We start from the raw sequence: 20,482 nt of genomic DNA on the forward strand, positions 1-20,482 counted from the left end.
TATGATATGGTCCCCATTTCATTCTCTTTCCCTTACAAGTTGAATATTTATTAAGCCCTAGGAATATCAGTAATTTGGACCAAACAGCTAAGTTTTATGCTGGCCATTTGGAAGTTAATGTTGTTAAGAAAATAATTTCTATTAGTAGAGCCAAATAATCCTATTAATCTTTGTTTTCGTGGGCTGAGAATAAATGTGCAAACAATTTGCAAACAATTATTAAACACCCACTTTGTGCAAGGTGTTCATGTCAACCACTTACTGAAGGAAATAGAACAAGGCATAAACTGGGCAGCATAGAGGTGATTTTTAAAATCAACATCAGCCAAATCCTAGTAAGCTACCCCAGCCCTATCTGTCTGTGGCATCTTCCACACCTTGGATGACCAGATTTACTTTGGCTAATCTAACAGACCGAAGTGTGTGCCTTTCCTACCTCAGTCTTCCATGTGTTTCTTGCCCAAAGGTGTTCCTTGGGTCAAAAAGAACAGCTCCTTTAAGTAACTGCTTGTGTTTTACTAATTAGAAGCCCTTCAAACAGCAAGCACAGTCATTTTTGGTTTATTTGGAAATGGTTGCACTCGGGGATAGAAAAGTGTTCCGGGTTAAAAATGGCTAGAGGGCTGAGAGAATTCCTGCATGTTCTTTCTACTTACCCTGGTCTTGTGAAAAGCCGCCTCCAAACTGGAGAGGGAATTTCCCTATCATGTAAGACCCTGACCCTGTGCATGTGCCTGAAGCAGGCACATAGTTTTTATGTGTGCCTGTTAGTTTGAATCTGTGATACTGATCTGCTTTTTGTCCCTGCTGACGGTTATTATATCTTAATGGGCGAAACACTACTCTAATGATCCTTGTATATATAATTCTTGGAGTACAGAGCAGGCACCAGAGGACCACATAAAAATGTTTGCCTCAATTTCCCTGCAAAAAAGGGGCCCAGAAACCAGACTTGACCAAGTAACAGATTTTTAAAGGTAAAGGAACCCAATAAAATTACCAGCTTTTCACAGCGTGTGTCTATTTCCTTTCAACATATTGTGAGGTGTAGGTGAAATATTCTAACTGAACTGACAGTGTGAGTGGGGATAACTAAGGAGAGAGGGAGATAAAAGTAGAAACCACCAGCAATGATTGATATTGCAGTAGCAGGGAGTTGTCGGGGTCTCCCCTTTGTGGATTTGACGCTTCACCTTTCTGACACCATTTGCAGGAGTTGTTGGTATAATGAGCCCCAAACAGATGGGAACAAAAGCTAGAATGACCCGGAATTACTGTATCAGGGCTTTGAGGCATGCTATAGAATTGTGTAGGCTGGCATTTGCTTATCCAGCTTATAAGATACAAGGTAGGGGTGTGTGTGTGTGTGTGTGTGTGTGTGTGTGTGTGTGTGAGAGAGAGAGAGAGAGAGAGAGAGAGCGAGCGAGCGCACATGCACGCCACAGAGCGAGAAAGACAGAGTGTGGTTTTTAAAGTATAAAATGGAAAGAGTTACGTAATCCCAGGCAATTCCAAATATGTTTTAATCAATGACTGATTTCTTTCTGTATAGTAGTCATCAGTGAACTAATTAATGGGTTCATGTAATGGTTATAAGTTTGATGATAAGTGCCTTCAAGAACAGACTCTTGGGGCATCTGGGTGGCTCAGTCGGTTGAGCATCCGACTTTGGCTTGGATTATGATCTTGTGGTTTATGGGTTCAAGCCCCACATAGGGCTTGCTGCTGTCAACCTTTCAGAGCACGGCCTGCTTCGGATCCTCTGTCCCCCTCTCTTTGCCCCTCCCCAATTTTTGCTCTCTCAAAAATAAATATTAAAAAAAAAGAATCAACTCTGTAATACAGTGTGCCAATATTTGTGGAATAGAATGATCAGTTATTGATTCCAGCCCTATGTAGGAACTTAAAATGTTTCTGGTGAATAGGAGGCAGAATCATGTGCACGAAAACAGCTCTTCTAGGAGTCCTAGTACCTATGCCCTTACTTTTTTAGACCTTTGGCCAATAATCTAACCTTCATTGGCTACTCTGTAGTAGAGAAATGATAGAAATAATTTCCTTAAGCTCCTAGACTCAACCAGGATACCTCTTCAGAGTGCTTCTTCCACCTCTGAATTTTATTTTGTTTTTAAGACCCTTACATGGAAGAGAGAAAACCTCAGTGGAATACTTGACATTTACCCCAAATTAATCTAATTCTTCCTTCATAACTAGTTTTCCTCTCCCCCATTTCTCCCCCAGGTCCATATCTAGCTCTTTTTTTTTTTTAATTTTAAAAAATATCCATTTTTGAGAGAGACACAGAGCATGAGTGGGGGAGGGGCAGAGAGAGAGGGGGACACGGAATCCAAAGCAAGTTCCAGGCTCTGAGCTGTCAGCACAGAGCCTGGCACAGGGGTTGAACCCATGGACCGCGAGATCACGACATGAGCCAAAGTCGGATGCCTAACCGAATGAGCCGCCAGGCACCCCAGGCATATACAGCTCTTAAGCTCCTCTGCCTATTCCTGTGGGTGGCCCAAAGCCCTTCCTCCAATTGTAGATGTAGGGCCTCAGGTGGTTTTCACTCCAGCGTCCTCAGTCCCATTGCTACTTAGTTATGCCACTCGGTAGTGCTCTGTAGTGTCCTTCTCCTCTGTCCTGTGCTTTCTATCCACGGTATTTGCTACTTCTTGTTCACTGGAATAGATTCTAAACCAGTTTTTCCAAATTTTGACATGTCCTATAGAATATAACTGTTAGGTTTACTACACCACTCATAACTTCTCAGTGCCTCCATGCTGTGTAGTGAGTGCCTTATAGGCTCTTCATCATGGCCTTCATCAGAATTCTACCGATCTTGCTCTGCACTAGAATTAACACTCTCTTCAACCAAAATGGAACTACCTGCCCTTGCCTGCATCTACCATGAGCCTGTCTGCATCTGTTTCTTCCATGTGAAATGTCTCGCATCCTTCCAGTTGATGTTCACTGGAACTTGTTGTAAATTTACAGATTGTCATTGCTTGGAATGCATTTGGCTCAGTTAATGGTAATTCATAAATGGGTGTCTCAGGTATCTGCCTGAAGCAATATAACCATTGAGTTTTTACTCGTAACCTTTTCACCTAAGGTGATACTGCTGTTTAAAACATTTTTGGAGGTGAAGAATGAAGGGAAAGCTATTTTCCTTATTCTTGACTTGAAAATGAGGCAAGTAACGTATCTCCAGTGAGTGTGTGGATGAAGGCATGATTATGCAACCTGACCAAATAAACCTTGATTTCTTACCGGGGACTAGTGGGGGTGAGCAAACAACCCTAATTCAGATACACCCCTCAGAAGACAGTATTTACATCTACCAAAATCCTGTCCTTTTTCAAAATTTGTTTTCTTTTAAAGACCCTATGCTCTCGTTTCAGGAAGCATTTCCTGATACCTAACAGAAGAACTCCCATTGGTATTCTTGTAGCCTGTATCCCACTTTTATCCCTGTTACATACCAGGTGCGAGGCCAGATGCTGGGGTTATCGGGATGCTTAGAAACCATCCCTGACTACAGGCTTCCTCAGTCCAGCAGTGGAGGGTAACTTTTCTGCTACACGCTGTTAATACAGGCTCTTTATTAGACTTTCTTCCCCTGTGTAAAATACACATGCAGGTGAAAGAGGAAGAGAGTGAGGACTTAGGAATCTGAAGGTCAAGGAGTTCCTTCCAGGGCAGGAAACCTTTCCCCTGGGCCTTGGGGGAGGGTGTATGGGAAGGGAAGAATCCTTGGCATGCCGCCCCAAATGGCTGGAGCACAGGCAGCCTGGGAGAAGGGGAAGTGGTAGGGGGTGAGATTGGAAGTGTAGCTTGGTGCTGGGAAAGGAATGGGCTTAAACATCAGGCCAAGCCATTTGGGGCTTACCCAGTATTTAAAGGAAATACGTATGAGCTATTGTAAGCATCAAAGTAAAATGTTGAGACCCATGGTTTTAAAAATATAATGGCGGCAGGGCACCCGAGTGACTCAGTCGGTTAAGCGTCTGACTTTGGCTCAGGTCATGATCTCATGGTTTGTGAGTTTAAGTCCCCCATCAGGCTCACTGCTCTCAGCACAGATCCTGCTTCAGATCCTCTGTCCCCCTCTTTCTCTGTCCCTCCCCTGCTCATGCTTGTGCTCTCTCTCTCAAAAATAAATAAACATAAAAAAAATCATAATGGTGGTGGTTTGATGAACGGTAGATTGATAGGAGAGATGGAAATTGGAGATGACAATGAGGCTGACTTTCTGAATGGACCCAAAGGTATCTTGTATTTCTTTTAAAACACTTGAGCCATTATTTTTTGTAATGACAACTATTTGTGCATATCCCTTACTATTAATAATGTTTCCTGAAGTTGGGCTTGGAGCAGGGTTTTGAAGGACCAGAAAGTTTTAATAGCACTACTCCTATCTGGAACACTCATGAATTCTGGAAAGTTTCCTTTATAACACAAACTACTCAGTAGTTACTGTCTTCTTTCTCTACTTCTTCCCAGATATTAAAGGAGATAAGGCATTAACAAGCAGTAAAACACATTAACCTTGTGTATATTTATTTTTTATTTTATTTTTTAAAGTTTATTTTTTTTAATGTTTATTTTTGAGAGATAGAGTATGAGCGGGGAAGGGGCAGAGAGAGTGGGAGGCACGTAATGTGAAGCAGGCTCTAGGCTCTGAGCTGTCAGCAGAGACATGGGGCTCAAACTCACAGACTGAGAGATCATGACCTGAGCCAAAGATGGACTCTTAACCAATTAAGTCACCCAGGCGCCCCTAAAGTTTATTTATTTTTGAGAGAGAGAGAGAGAGTGCGCAAGAGCGTGGGTGGGGAGGGGCTGAGAGACAGGGAGAGAGAGAGAATCCCAGATAGGCTCCACACTGCCAGCACAGAGCCTGACATGAAGCTTGAACCCACGAACCGTAAGATCATGACATGAGCTGAAACCAAGAACCAGGAGCTTAACCGACTGAGTCACCCAGCTGCCCCACCACGTCTATATTTAAAATCCCAATAGTCATCATTCATTGGTACCATTTTCAGTTCATACCATTCTCTATGTGCTATGCCATGCATACATACTCCCCTGCTTAATATTTCCAGCACATGGTATTAGACCCATTTTATGGATCTGGTGAGGCTCGGATACATTAACCTGCCAGGATCACATAGTAAGTTTTGCTCCTTCCACGATAGTCATCTTGGTATTTTTCTGTACCCTAAGCTTGTTCCTTCATCAGAAAAAGAAACTTCCTTTTGCAGTTATCTCTTCCTAGAATGCTCATCTCCCAAATATTCACAGAACTGACTTCTTCAGCTCTTAAGTTAAATATTTGTTGCCTCCTCAAAGAAGCCTCATCAACCATCCAATGCAATGCTGCCTATTTCTCTACTTTCTTCATAGTATATTGTTATCTGAAATTATTTTCTGTCCCCTAGGCTAGAGTATAAATTGCATGAGATCAAATGTTTTGAACCTCCTACACACTTTTGATTTATATAATCACAGCATTAACAGTTTCTAGAACTTAATACACATTCAATAAATATTTACTCAAGGGCTGGGTGAATGAATGAATGAATGAATGAATGTTGTCAGAGCCCATGCTTGTTCTCCAGTTCCGTTTTCTAGATGTTTTCTTTTGGTTACCTAGCACACTGGAGCAGTATTGGCTGACCATACAGCCCATCAAACTGTGTGTCTGGGACCCAGACTGATTAAGTTTTAAGAACCAAGTATTTGTTCACCAGAACAACAACCCACAGGTCATTCTAATTCTCATTAGTTAAGCTCACTTGGTTATATGTAAGCTTGCAGTTCATATAGAATACCTACAATGTGGAATTAGTTTAGAAGTGAACTTCTCTGATAAATTGTTTGTAGAACTTCACCTTTTCTTATTGCATTCCTGTTGGCTGATTTTTGTAGGAGAATATTGGAATTTACATAAATCAGACATTGTTCCTGGTTGTTTTTTTTTAAAGCACCAGACATGTAAAAATGGTCTAATAAATTAGTAAATTCATATTATCTCCACACACAAAATAACCATCCTGGGAGGGCAAATTCTTTCATTCTTTCCTCAAACTACGTTTTTCTTCTGTGGTTTCAGATTGCCCTTTTTAGAAGTGTGATTTTCCTTTGTCTTAGTGGGATCTGAGTCGACTTTGTCACTAGCATGTTAACCTCTCCTTTCCCCACACTTCCATATCTAAGAATAGCTTGTTGATTAACCCTAAGTGAGTGAAGGTGGCCTGCGGAGGAATTTTAAGTACATTTCTCGGTGTTCTGTGAAGTTACATGATCTTAGCTCAGTTAATTAACTTTGTTAAAATTGTATAAGGGGGCTCATACAATTCAGCTATAGAAGACGCAAAACAATTTGAAAGGAACCTGCCCTTTACCTTGATCTCTACCTTCTCCAGAAACCATGCTGTAATGCCAATGAACAGAATAATGGTTGACGAGCAAAATTTTAAGGCATTCTAAATATCACTGGTTGGTTTAATAAAATTAATTAGCCTGCCACGGAGAAAATTTACTAGCGTGCTGGTTAATTTCACAATGTAAAGTCAGAGAAGGGAGGTGGGGTTGAGGGAACAAACCTTATTAGTTTTGAATAATTATTTAAAGATGTGGAGCTGCCTATTCCAAACACTTTGATTGCCAAATCCATTAAGCCTTTACAATCTCAATGTTCGTATCCCAGTATATATAGAAAGGAATCTCTCTAGGTGAAATCATATGCATATTAGTTAACAGCTAGATGACTTAAAGATATAGAATAACAAGTAGAATCCTGATAAAACCATGGGAATGAGAACTTGCCTTAGACTAACTCATGGGAGGTTTCCATAATCTTAATTTGCCATTGATGCAATTATTGCTTTTTCTTGTCTTTTTAATCCAAACAAGATGTTTGCAGTGGCCATGGAAAGGTGCCTAAATCACATGCCTGAATTCATTTAATTTGCCAACATTGTCTTTTTTTCTCTCTTCCTGGTAATGGGCAAGAGTCAGTTCTGGTGCATTAGGTACTAAATCTCTTCAATTACCAGCCGGGAAGAAAGATTTAAAATTGTGCTTCAAACCTACAAACTGATTTAGTTTTAAAGCACAAACACTTCTCCTGTGGAGCCTAAATTAAACTGCAGAAAGGATGCAAAACTTGAGGAATTAAACCAGGCAGGGCCAAGGCTCAGGCCAGGGAGGGATAGGAGCCATTTTGGTTTCTTTCACTGGAGCCCCCCTGGCGCAAGAGGAAGGGGAGCAAGAACATGCTGCAGGACACAACTGTGTAAGGAAGTGCAGTGTCCCATTGCCTGGAAGCTAGACGTGTAATACATGTTAGTGTGGGGGAGTCTAATTAAACTTTCCTTTTTTCCCTTTTTCTTTTTGGGTACTTGACAGCCATTTTCAATGTGGATGATTCTGTGGTTGATCTGGAGACCCTGGCAGCCTTATATGAAAATGTGAGTATCAAAGACCTCCAGAGCCAGAGTTTCCAGATTATCATATCTTCACTAATTAAAAAAATGTTTAGGTCCAAAAAAATGGTCATATGTGACTCCTTCCTCCCCCCCCCCCCCCCCGCCGCCCCCAAATCACTGAGCCATTCATGTTCTTGGGCAGAGAGGATTTTGACATAGCATGGAAGAGATTAAGGCATAGTTTCTATAAACATAAGCTCCAATGAGAGCAGATGTGAGAAAAGCACTAGGTTCTGACCGTGCTGTGCCATCGGGTTAGCAGATCTCTTTGCACACCTGCATGAGAGGGTGGTTCAAGGTGAAGACCCCTTCTGTGCCATGGAACCCAGCCCTGTGGCTAGCTGTCAGAGTGAATGAAGGTGAGCTACCAGCTTACTGTTGCTGCACACTACTGTTTTCCTCTAATGAATGGAAATATTGTTACCATCTTGGATGATTACTTTTAGACCACATGAGCTGATGACCTTGAATGTGGGAAGTAGTAAAAAGATGGTGGCTGTGTGCTTTGGATTTAGAGTCAGACAGTTTTACATTTGAGGTCCCACTCAGTAGACTGCTGAGTGACTCTGGATCAGTTAAATCCCTTAAGCCTGTTTGATCATCAGTAGAAGGGGATTATAATAGGCTCTGTCTAATTTTTGTGAGTGTTAAAACAGAATTCAATATAAGTAGCAGTAGCAATGTATGTTGAAAATTAACAGCACCAGACACATATGTGCTCTTTAAATTTGGGCTGTATGTGGAATAACCAGCAGCACTGGCAGGCTTTCCTGAGAAGATGACACAGGAAGAGTCAGAGTTCCCATGATTGTTAGCATTTCTGGTTCATTGACTCTGTTAGGATTTGAAAACAGAGTGAACCAGATTCTCTTTACTGAAGTAATGACATTTCCCAGGAAGCTGCCTGGGAGCTCTATAGTATGCCTTGGTCACCATGCTCAAAAAAAGTACTCATTTCGTTGATTATGTCCCCTGGGACCTTAAGTCTCTTATAGAAAATTTCCGTAGCATAATAATCCAACCTAGTGAGATTGCCAGTTCCTTACACATTTTATATCATATAAAATTAGAAGCTATTTAGTACACCTGAGTGGGGCCTTCTCGCATTCCATCAGTAAGGCTTTCATTAATAGACAAGAGGGTGCACAGATACCGGGCCATTGGGAGCTAGCAGTGCATTTGTTGAGTACCCGAAGGGCAGCGTGGTATTATGGGAGAAAGAGAGATTCTGAGTCAGGACGTTTATCCAGTACTTAGTGTGAGCTTACGTAGGATCATCTGAAAAGCGAAGATACAATAGTTGATACTGAAGGACTTTCCAAAAAAGCCAAGTGCCTTCTAGATGCTTTTTGTTGTTACTGTGAGCTCAGGACTGTGCATATGGGCAGTACTTGTTAGCTCACAGTAGAGGAAAGCTTCATGCAACTGAAATTGTTGGATAAATTGAGAAACTGTAGCTAAGTGCCAAAATAAGCAGTACAGATGAATGTTTACTGAATCTACAAACAGAGAAGGTGGAGACTGGAAATTAAAACGTCAGGAGCCTACAGAAGTTAGGAGAGCTGTTCTAAGGGTCAGGAAACAAACACTAATGACCACTCACTGATACCTGCTTACAGGGGATTCAGAGGCAGCCGTCAAATGTCCTGATTTCTGTGTCCACCTACAGTCGCTTGTTAGGACTATTTGCTTCAGCCAGCGTTTCGCAAATGTTAGCATGCATCAGAGTCACCTGGAGGGCTTGCTGTCCCAACCCCCACCCCAGCTTCTTGTGTCTGGGGTAGGGCCAGTTATTTGCATTTCTAACCAGAAACAGGTGATGCTAGTGCTGCTGGTCCAGAGACCACACTTTGAGACACGTTGCTTTAGATAGATTCTCATTGTTCATTCTGCGTGTGCTTTGTTTGGTTTCTCTTTTAACACAGAGAGCCCAGGAGGATGAATTGGTTAAAATAAGAAAGTATTACGAGACATCCAAAGAGGAAGAACTGAAGTTGCTGGATAAACCTGAACAGTAAGGACGTTTGAACACTTTTCTGTTAGGCCAAAAGAAGTGCATCTCTGTTCTCCTTCCTCCCAGCTCTGGATAATTGCATCTCGACTGTGCCATGAGCTACGTCGTAGCACCATGTCCCCATGACCTATTACATGCAGCAGAATGACCTGACTGCCCGGAAAAGCATCCAGGGGATTTGTCTCAGCCCCTTTCCCTATCCCTCATGATTCCCCTTTCTTGTTCTAGCAGCTTGTTAATTCCTCCCAGACTAAACATTCTGGCCAAAAGGGTAACTGAGGAAGGAAGAAGTCATTGCTCTGTTTAAGGTTCTGCCGATGCAGTTAAAAAGATGATGTCAGAGTCACAGAATTCAAATGGATTTTCCTAAATGTCGTGTCCGGTAAATGTAGTCTGAATGTGCCAGCTTTCCCCCGAATCTCTCCCCCTGCTCTGACCAATTTACATGTGACCTTTTTATCAACTTTGTACGTGCTTGTTCGTCACTCTGTTCACTATCTAGAGGTGTTTGCTCTATGGTTTGGGTTGTCATGCCACAGCCTTTGAACACCTAGACCTCCGATGAGTAACTGAGTGGCTCTTGCCTTGACTGAGCCCTTGGGGTCTGCAAACCACAGATAAGTACATGGGGTTCTGCAGCCCTTGGGCCCCAGCTAGCTTTTCATGGCCCAGGATTGAGGATGTGGAATGGGTCCAGAGTGGACAGCAGCATCCTTTGCCTATTGCCACCCTTGAGTGCTTGGTATCCAGTTCAGGCCACTCCCCTCAGCCTGGAGATGAGGTGAGTGGTAAAAAACAAAGAAGAAACTAAGCAATCAGGTTTCGGGGAACAAGTGAGCCCTAGAGACATCTATGTTTCTTTGGCTTGTGTTGAAACTTTTGTGCCTTGAGCTTGGGTCCCCTAGAATGCCCCACTCCTCTTGGACTGCCTGGGCATTCACGTCCAGGAAAATACCTCTAAATGACTGGGTGGATGATTGCTAGGTTTATTCGGTTATTGAGAAGCCTTCATGATAATTTGGGAAACCTTAGATGAATTGTTCTCACATGGAGCATAGGAACCACTCCCCATGCCACCCCTGCCCCTTCCCAAGTTATTTCATTCATGCCCAGGAATATTGTGAATCATTGCAGTTGGGGTTCTACTGCCCTTTTGGTCTGGCAACTTGAGCTACCCTTCCTACCAACTCCTGCCCCTGACCAATCCTGTGGTCCACTCCCAAGTCATGTTTCCTAATATAACAGATTAATTCCCACTAAGGTGCTAATGACTGAATGTGAAGTGACTAATAATGGGATGTTTAGACACCGACAAGTCCATGGGGAGTATTTGAAGACTGTCTTAGCCTAGGCTGCTATAACAAAGTAACCCAAAGGATGACTTTATAAACAACAGAGATTTATTTGTCACAGTTCTGGAGATTGGAAGTCTGAGATGGAGGTACCATTACAGTTGGGTTTTGGTGAGAACCCTCTTTCAGAATGTAGACTGCTAACTTCTCTTGGTATCCTCACATGGCAGAAAGCAAAAAGAAGGAAGCAAGGTCTTATGTCTCTTCTCCTAAAGGCACTGATTTCACTCAAGGTCTCAACCCTCCTGACTTAATTACCTCCTAAAGGCCCTACCTCCTTATACCATCACATTGGGGGTTAGGATTTCAACATATACGCTTTGGGGGAACACAAACATTCAGTCCTTAACAGGGACAATAGGGCATATCAAGCATTTGAGTAGTGGCCAACCATGCCACGCTGGGCAATGATCTCTAAGCCTGGAGTTCACAAGCTTTTCATGTAAAAAAAATCAAATAGTATTTTAGGCTTTGTTGGAAGTACGTAAACCTGTTGTAGTGCAAAAGCAACCAAACAAATGGGCATGACTGTGCATCAGTAGAGTTTTGTTTATGGACACTGAAATTTGAATTTCATACTATTTGTGTAGATGTCATAAAATGTTATCTTTCTATTGATTCTTTTTCAACCATTTAAAAATATGAAAACTATTCTTAGGTGGCAGGCCATACAAAAACAAGTGATGAGCTGTATTTGGCCTGTGGGCTATAATTTGCCAACGCTGGCTCCATGCGCTGGGAATGGCTGACCCAGTGAAATGAACAGTGGGTTTCTACAACTGGAAGTGTTCCCCTTATCCTTTTGGGTTAATGTCTTTCTAGCATTATTTTTCAAGATTAATTGCCAGGACACAGAATAATGGTGGCAGGTAATAGATAAACTTATTATTCCTGCTGATGTTGATCTGATGATATGGATACTGATGATCTGGGTAAGAGAACATTTTCAAGGTTTATAAGTAGTCATTGCAGTGGCTTCCCAAAGATGCTAAGCAATTACTGGCAGCAAAGAGGACTGTCGTGTTGTCCTGGTAAGGTGATGTGCTCAGGCTCAGCTGCTGGAGGGTGAGGTGCACGGGGGGTAGGGGCTTCAGGCCTGAGTGAATTCACCTTTGCTGTTGACCTCCTGCATAGTGCAGCGTTTGTTTGATTTTAGCCAGGGTCTGATTTCCTGCCAAGTTATTTGCCATTAGCTCCAAGTTAGTCGACTATAAGCATGTTTTACATACTGGAAAATATGAATCATTTATAGTTTCAACATTGAAATTTTCTGAGATCCCTATGATGCCCAGTCCTATAAATCAGGGCAGGGAGAGGTTGGCCTCATCACTCACCTCATCAGCTTTCTTGTAGCTCAGGGCCAGATTTAGAAAGCCATTTCACATAGAGGTGTCATCTGCTTGGGCCTGGGCTGTCTGAGAACCACTCCCTCCAAGGATGGCCTTCAATTCTTTGCATTCTGCCTTGGGATGGTGGTGAGATGAGGTGAGCTCTATTGGATTTGAGTTGGCCAAACACAAGCCTTTTGCGGCCTGGATAGAGGACACCATGTAAAGCCTATTGGGATGCCCCACTCAGGGTCCCCAGTTTCCTCAGCACCCTCACAAACACACTGACTTGGTGAAACAAGGCTCTGTGAGTGTACTCCCCTGTGGAGGAACCATGTACATCCCACTGTGTACACAGCCCTGTGCACACAGCCCTGAGATGGTACCATTTGGGGGTTTAGGGAATGATCAATTAAACATTAGTCCCTTGAAACAGTGGGCCGTAATACCTCATTCCACCTGTCAGCTGAGTTGGTGCTATCGATGGGGATCCACACAATGTCATGTGCAGAACTTCTCTCCTAAAGACAGACTGGAGTTGCAGCGCTTCCTGGGAAAATGAACCTGCCCTGGGAAAGAATGAGAAGATCCCTAGTTTGTGGCTACTTTGCTGTTGTTTAGTCCTCTTTATACCTGGCCCTAGGTTACAAAGTTAGATTAGTCTGACAGGAAGTAAATCTATACATATCCATAAGTACCAAGGCCCAATGCCCCAGACATATACTTGGAGATTTGTACAAGAGTTCTTATCCCTGCTCGTATGGGGAGAGTATAAAGCACAGCTGGGGGGAATAAGATATTTATCAGCCACTTGCCTCATAGCCCTTGAGGTTACTTATGCCTCTGCTACTCTTCCAGATAAATGGGAAAGAGGTATCTGTGGTGCTCTTCCTCAGGCCTTTGCATGTCTATTTTAGAACAGAAAGTAACATAAAATCGCAGTCTTCTCAAATTTATGTCTCCAGTAATTCTTTTTTTTTTTTTTTAATTTTTTTTTCAACGTTTATTTATTTTTGGGACAGAGAGAGACAGAGCATGAACAGGGGAGGGGCAGAGAGAGAGGGAGACACAGAATTGGAAACAGGCTCCAGGCTCTGAGCCATCAGCCCAGAGCCCGACGCGGGGCTCGAACTCACGGACCGCGAGATCGTGACCTGGCTGAAGTCAGACGCTTAACCGACTGCGCCACCCAGGCGCCCCTGTCTCCAGTAATTCTTATCTTCACATTCCACCAGGTGTCCAAGCCAAAAACCTGCAAGTCCTCCTGGACGCTTCCCAGCATCCCTCGGGGTTGGTCGGTTACTCTGGTTCCTGCTGCCCGAGTAGCCTTTCTCATGTATCTGCCCCTCTCCCTTCACACCACAGACCCCCTTTCCTGCCCTCTGAGAACAGTGTGGCTGCAGCCCTGGAGGTCTTCCAGCGTCAAATCTGCTGTCCCCTTCAACTCACCGGCCAAGCCACTGCCGTGGTGATTTTCTTAAAACAAAAAACTCAAAGTATCACCTCTCTGTTTGAAATCCTTTAAAAGTCTTTATTTTAGAACGCAAATCTCCATTTTAGCATCTGAGTTCTGGTTGTTTTCTCCCACAAACACCATTCATCCTGTCTGGGCCTGCCCTGAGAGTTGGTCACATGTGTCCTGTGCAAGCGCCAGAGGGCTCCAGGGAACCTTGGCTGACATTGTCTGTCGAGGGCTCCGACTTGGATGGCCTGCACATGGCTCTCATAGGCCCCATCACTGAAAATATTTACTATACCCTGCAGCAATGGGTGCTTTATTTTTCAGATTACCAGGAAGGAATTGTGTGTAAGTTAAATTCTCTTCTAAGGTCTTAGCATGGTACCTGACACACTGTGAATGCTTCCTACATGTCTACGGGACTGACTGAAATTCTTGGTGACTGCTACTCTGGCATTAATTTTCGGTGACACATTCCCCGCAGTTGTATCCAAAAGTCATGTAAACTTCTTGAATTTCCCTTCCCTCCTCTAACTCTGGATATGCGTTTCAGACCCTTCTTCATGCACAAGTCTCTGGATCTTTAAGGTTCTCTGAGAACCCTCCTAGTCCAGTTCCTAATCCCAGTGAGGCCTTGGTCCTGGAGAACCTTGTAGTTCCTTTCCACTCTATCCTGGGTAACAGGAAGTTGATGAGCCTAGGGGCTTGTCTCCTTATACTAGTCCCAAACCTCCTTTCTCGAGGCTTGTTATAAGTAGCCGTACATCCAGCATTCTGTCTTTTTCACCTGCGTCCTCGTTGGATAGCTGAGGTGTCCATCTGTATCTTCTCTCACACAGTCTCCACAAACGCTTAACTCACTCTGTTTATTTAAACTAGAAAGTGTACATACTCTGGGGATCTGGAGCCTACTTGGGGAGGAGTGTCTTTCGGTCACTGCTGGGAAAGGAGAAAGGCAGGGTGTGGCCCTTGAGTTAGCTCTCAGCATTGTCTGTATAAACAAAACTTCCTGACAGCCCCATGAGGACCAGATGCTGCTAGTCCCAACAGCTTTTCACTGCTAATATTTGTGAAAACTGGTGACACTCCTGATTTCAGTCACAAGTGAATCAATGCTTTAATACTAATTCTGTGAGAAACAATTTACATAACAAATACAAGTTTTCATCTCATTTTAACTCAGAATTTCTATGGGTTTCCACTATTATACTCCAACATGGTTTTCATAATAATCAGATTTGCAGAACTTTAAAAAACAAAGGTATCTTCAGTTTTATGTGCATTCTTTGGTTCATCTCACTGTCATTTAAAAAAAGAAGAAGAAGAAGAGGGCGCCTGGCTGTCCCAGTCAGTATTGCTGGCGACTCTTGATCTCAGGGTTGTGAGTTCAAGCCTCACAAATGGGCATAGAGATTACTTTAAAAAAAAAAAAAGGAAAGAAAAGAAAAAGGACCATGACCTGGATATAGGATTAAAAAACAAAAAAACAGCTGATAATTAAAATCTTATCCAAACCATGGCCTCCTAAAAACAAAGTAAAAGAGGCACAAAGTGCAAGCGAAGGAAACTTCTTTCGGTATGGAAAGAAGGGTTCAGCTTTGCTCCTATGGAAAAGCATTCTTGGTGAGAGATTGCAAAATGTCAAAGTAATGATGTTATGCGTTGACCAAGGCTTTCAGAAATATCAGTTAATCATTTCAGCCCCACACTGAATTTAATAGCTGTTAGTGATTTTCTCCTTCTCTGAATTCGTGTCCAACTCTTTCTGCCCATTTTAGTTTATACCCCTTCTTCTGGTGGTTGGCCTGGAGAGTAGGTAGCTCTTCCAACTTAATTTTGCAAAGGGCACCAGTGCCCAGCTGCTCAGACAGTGAGCTTCTGTGTGTACGTTAGCACTCACCTTTAGCTTTTAAAATCTGTCTTACTGTAGTTTTTAACACTGATGTCTACTTAATGAGTGCTTGCTTTGTTCCACACACTGAGCCGTAAACTCTGTGTTCATAGGCAAGTTGATGTGGGAAAGTAAACAAATATCTGTAGAATAGGGTCACTGTAGACTGTTATCGAATTCAGTGAGCAACAAATAATAGTAATCTCACCTCAGGAAGAAACATTTTGTCACTTCTCTACAGACATCTGCCTCAAGCCTTCACTTAACTGTGCCTGTGTTAAGTAGACCCTTAGAGAATGCTGCGTTATAAAGGGAGTTCATTATTTATTTTCATATACTAAAGGTAACGCTCCTATTGGCATAGCAGGAGATAACTCTTTGTGGTTCAGGATAATTGCATTAACACTCTGTGCCTAAAGTAATGTATACACCGTACATTTCTATACCGTCCTAGAAGCTCATTTAAAAAATGGCTTGGTTGTCAACAATATAACACACACCCTTGGAAGTCTTAGGTCTGCCTGTCAGGTACATTTTATAATTGTTAAAATTGACACAATCAAGTAAAGAATGCTCTCATGGTAGATCTTTTTCAACTTTTTTTTTTTTTCTTTGTGAGTGTGTGTGAAGCTAGATGATCCATTATTAATTTTTACAGATTTTTACACGAGTTAGCCCAGATACCTAATTTTGCTGAACGGGCCCAGTGCATAATCTTCAGATCTGTCTTTTCTGAGAGTATCACCTCCTTGCACCGAAAGGTAGAGATCATCACAAGAGCTTCTAAGGTATGTTTGCTGTCTAATTTAAGAGGGTGGTTTTGCCCTTATTGAGGGTAAAGAAGGAAGCAGGGAGTGGGAGAATCAACTAGAATCCCTTTGTAGAAAACCTTTGGATTTAAGACTGTATGTTTTGCTAAGCAGGGCTGTGATGATTATCCTGAGTATGTGTGTGCATGCAGGTGAGGGAGGGAGGAAGAGAGAGAAAGAAAGTCAGGTGCAGACTGACAGGGAGAAGGAGGGAAAAAAATGACACTTCTACAGATGGATTCTTAAATATCACAGATACCTTCTAAGGTACATATTGGCCTCTTAAAAACAACCTAAAAAGTGTAGTGTGTTTGCTACTTGACTGACTGGGTTGCAAGAGATTTTGCTTGAGACCCATGCACCTGATCATCTGACATGTGTCCACACAGTGAAATAAGAAGATTCTAGAGACTTGATAAGCAAAATAAATGACTGTGATAATAAGTGGTGGGCAAATACATTTTTGTTGGCTTTACCACACTGGTATTCTTTATAAATTCTAATGTTTGTTTGTTTGTTTGTTTCCTCACAATGACCCATGTCCTTAAGAACATGATAATCCTCTCCACACATATGTAGTATTGAGTTCTTCTCTGAAGGCATGATTCTTTTCCTTCAAAAATATAAAATGCTTCAATAAAGAAAGTAGAAATATGACCAAGGAATAATAGACACCCTCTGATAACACCCTAAAAAGGAAGGAACAGAGGTTGCCCTGGAGCTGCATTTCCCTTTCTTTCTTTACCCTACAATAAAGGAAAACAAAGTCAACTCAGACTTGGAGAAGGGGGAAAAAGTACCAACTTGAAAATTTTGCACTTTGAGAAAAAAAGAGGAAAAAATAAATGGTACGAGGAGCTGAAGAAAACCCTAAGCAGCTTGAAATCGTGAAAGTTAATAGACATCTCTGCAGATACTTAAAGAACATAACCTATGGCCTGGAAATACATTATTATAGTTTATCTCTGAGGACTACACCCAGGGATAAAGAAGAATAGACTTGGTATTAAAGTTGCCCGACATTTAACTGTACTGTTTATACAGATACATTGTCCAAAAACAGATCCTCAAATGATAGCAGACCCGTTTCTTTTTTTTTTTTTTAATTTTTTTTTTCAACGTTTATTTATTTTTGGGACAGAGAGAGACAGAGCATGAACGGGGGAGGGGCAGAGAGAGAGGGAGACACAGAATCGGAAACAGGCTCCAGGCTCTGAGCCATCAGCCCAGAGCCCGACGCGGGGCTCGAACTCACGGACCGCGAGATCGTGACCTGGCTGCAGTCGGACGCTTAACCGACTGCACCACCCAGGCGCCCCAGCAGACCCGTTTCTACTTAGAAGTCATCAGATGTAAAGTGTAACTCGACCAAGTCTCTTTGTTCCATTTACATAGAATTTACATATTTAAAATAAATATTTAAAAAATAAAACTGGCTCGAATAGAAATACTAATATTTAGTCCTCACTATTAAGACATGCAGTTCGTAGTTCATCGAAAGGGTAGAAAATGATGACTTTCAGTTCGTTGAAAGGATAGAAATTTTCCATTTCGCCAGCTGTCAGTCCAGCCACCAAATAGCCTGATGGCTACTCAGTAAATATTTGTTGTTGAATGAACATAGGTACCTTTGAAGTCCAGCTCTGTAATAATCGGCATTTGCTGTCACAGGGCTTGCTGCACATGAAGAGTGTGAAGGATATTTTAGCTCTCATTCTGGCGTTTGGAAATTACATGAATGGAGGAAATAGAACTCGGGGACAAGCAGATGGATACAGCTTAGAAATTCTGCCCAAACTCAAGGACGTCAAAAGTCGGGTATTTATTTCTCACAACAAGATTCTATGATTTGCCATTATATTCCTTCTATACCTTTAATTTAGACCTATCTATATGTTTTCTTGGTTGCTCCATTCATCTCTTTTCTCCCTTTAACAATAAACTTTTTCTTTGCTTTCTTTTGACTTTTGGGTAAAAATTGGTTTTTCGTGTTTGGTCTTACAGAGACGACAAAATCCCCAATATTGGTTTGTTCTAAAAGAATGCAATTGGATGTTGAACTGTAATGAGAGAAGGAAACAGCACGCAGTATCAGCCATAGCACAAGGCTTGAGTCTGTTTGAATTTAGTGTTGACTACTTGTAATTTACTCATTCCTGAGTAAGGAGCAATGTTGAATCACCAGTTGAGCTGAGCATTTGAATTATTCTTTGGCCCACAACAATTGGGCCGAGGGTCTACTGTCAAACTCTCTGAGCCTGATTATCATTTGGCTCCACACCCCTGCAGAGCTTTCTCTTTAGAAACAACCAGCCCATATCTAGGCGTCCCATGGGGAGCAGGGGCAGTGAAGGGAGGGGAAACACACAGGCAAATTAGAATTAGACCCATGTGAACAAGACACAAAGGCTGCCTTGTGGGAGGGCCTGCTTGCCCCTGGCCTCCCAGGGTCATAAAGTGGCATGGCGCTCCTTTTAAGCTGTCCTGATTGTTTTTCACGCCATTAAGAACACACATTTTTTTGAAAGGTGGGAAGGGAGGGATGGTTTTCTGTTCTAGTCCCTGGTTCCCTTTGGCACTCCCCCACCCCCTCCTGTCTTGGCTTCATGCCAGAAAATAATGAGACCGTGTATATGTTTGTTTGTTTGTTTTAGTCATTACCTCAGAGGTCTTATGAATTATCTACTTGATTCTTTTTTTTTTTTTTTTATCCCCACAAAGAATAGTGGAGTGTCATAGATGTATAGATGTCATAAAAAAATTGCTGGACAAAGAGGAGAGAGGGAAATCTTGCCAGGTGCAAACAGAATTAGGACCAGGTATTGCAAATGAAAAGTTTCAGGGTCACAAATTGAGATTTCAGTACTCAACTATATAATACGTTAGTCTCATGTGAATGATTTTCATTTAACCTTCTCTTTTAAACCTAGGATAATGGGATTAATCTGGTGGACTATGTCGTGAAATATTACCTGCGTTACTATGATCAGGTAAGAAATAGCATTATGTGGAAAACTACACTAATGGGGTTTCAACTCTTACACATTGTTGGCATTCAGAAATTAGATGATGGATGGGTGGATGAATTTCAAGTCCAACATAGAATTTGAGAGCTATCCAGCCTCCTTGGTTTACAGATGGGAATGCTGAAGCCAAGAAAGTTTAGTTGACTCTTGTAAAGAGAAGCATTATTCAGTGCCTCTCAATCTACTGACTCTTAATCCACTCTATAACACAGTTTCAGAGAGACCCCCAGTGCCTTCTAACCAGATCGTGGGGGTCTTTGTGAAATCTATATCCATTCAGTAATTGGTTGTATCTGAAACTGGCTCTGGGCTGCAGACCAAAATGTAGGAAATCAAGATGCAGTAATACCCAGTACCTTATCAGTAATGTTCATCTGTGAACAAGTTGAAGAAGTGGAATTTGAAATCCATCCTCTCTGCTCAGATTACATTTGCAATTAGAAATAAAAATTTCAGTGAGAATCCACCTGAGCACAATTTTCTATGTTTAATTCCTTCTCATTAAATTGAGAACAAGGAGTCCTAACTTTGAGAAGAAAGAGGTACTGTTGTAAGGTGTTGGGAAATCTAGCAATCAATATGAATGGGAAAAGTCTCAGGAAAATGTTGTCAGGACTCCTGCTTAGCTGTCCACTCAAGCAGGGTTTTTCCTAGGCTCCAAGGGAAGAAAAGTAAGGATTCCAGGGCCTTGTTTTCAAAAGGCCTATGATTCCATCCAGAAGACAAGCTAGGCACTGATGAAGTCTATAGGCTTCTATCCTCCCCTCCTCATCTGTCTGTTCTCAGTGTCTCTGAAATGAATCATCTCCCAACCCCCCTCCTCAAACTTCTCCTGTTTCTAATGAGGAGATTATCATTTTGGTCATTCAAGCATGAAGCTTCTGCTCCTCTTTGGTTCCTCTCTGTCCTTCGACTAAATTGTTTCTCATGTTTCTTTCTTGTTTTTCATCCCTCTGCCACACTCATCCAGGCTTTAAGGTAACTCACCTGGACTATTCTGGTTGCTTCCCAGCTTGTCTCCCCACACCCGGTTGCTCCTTTTCCAGTCCATCCCATGCCTAAGGCCCAATCAGTTTTTATAGTTCCGGTCCTACTGCATCACTTTGT

General features: G+C 42.2%; 1 protein-coding gene across 6 annotated transcripts in view; it reads left to right on the plus strand.

Moving 5' to 3' along the window:
• Window positions 1–20,482, plus strand: part of FMN1 (formin 1) — a 435,508-nt gene that overhangs the window by 281,383 nt on the left and 133,643 nt on the right. For all 6 annotated transcript variants that reach the window (XM_040492211.1, XM_040492210.1, XM_040492209.1 and 3 more), the window contains 5 exons: window positions 7,417–7,478; window positions 9,422–9,510; window positions 16,199–16,328; window positions 18,021–18,167; window positions 19,280–19,339. In XM_040492211.1, coding sequence (XP_040348145.1) covers window positions 7,417–7,478; window positions 9,422–9,510; window positions 16,199–16,328; window positions 18,021–18,167; window positions 19,280–19,339 — 488 coding nt within the window. The remainder of the gene's footprint in view (window positions 1–7,416; window positions 7,479–9,421; window positions 9,511–16,198; window positions 16,329–18,020; window positions 18,168–19,279; window positions 19,340–20,482) is intronic.

The sequence above is a fragment of the Herpailurus yagouaroundi genome, unplaced genomic scaffold, assembly GCF_014898765.1.
Source record: "Herpailurus yagouaroundi ecotype Mexico unplaced genomic scaffold, PumYag 184, whole genome shotgun sequence".
Taxonomy (NCBI): Eukaryota; Metazoa; Chordata; class Mammalia; order Carnivora; family Felidae; genus Herpailurus; species Herpailurus yagouaroundi.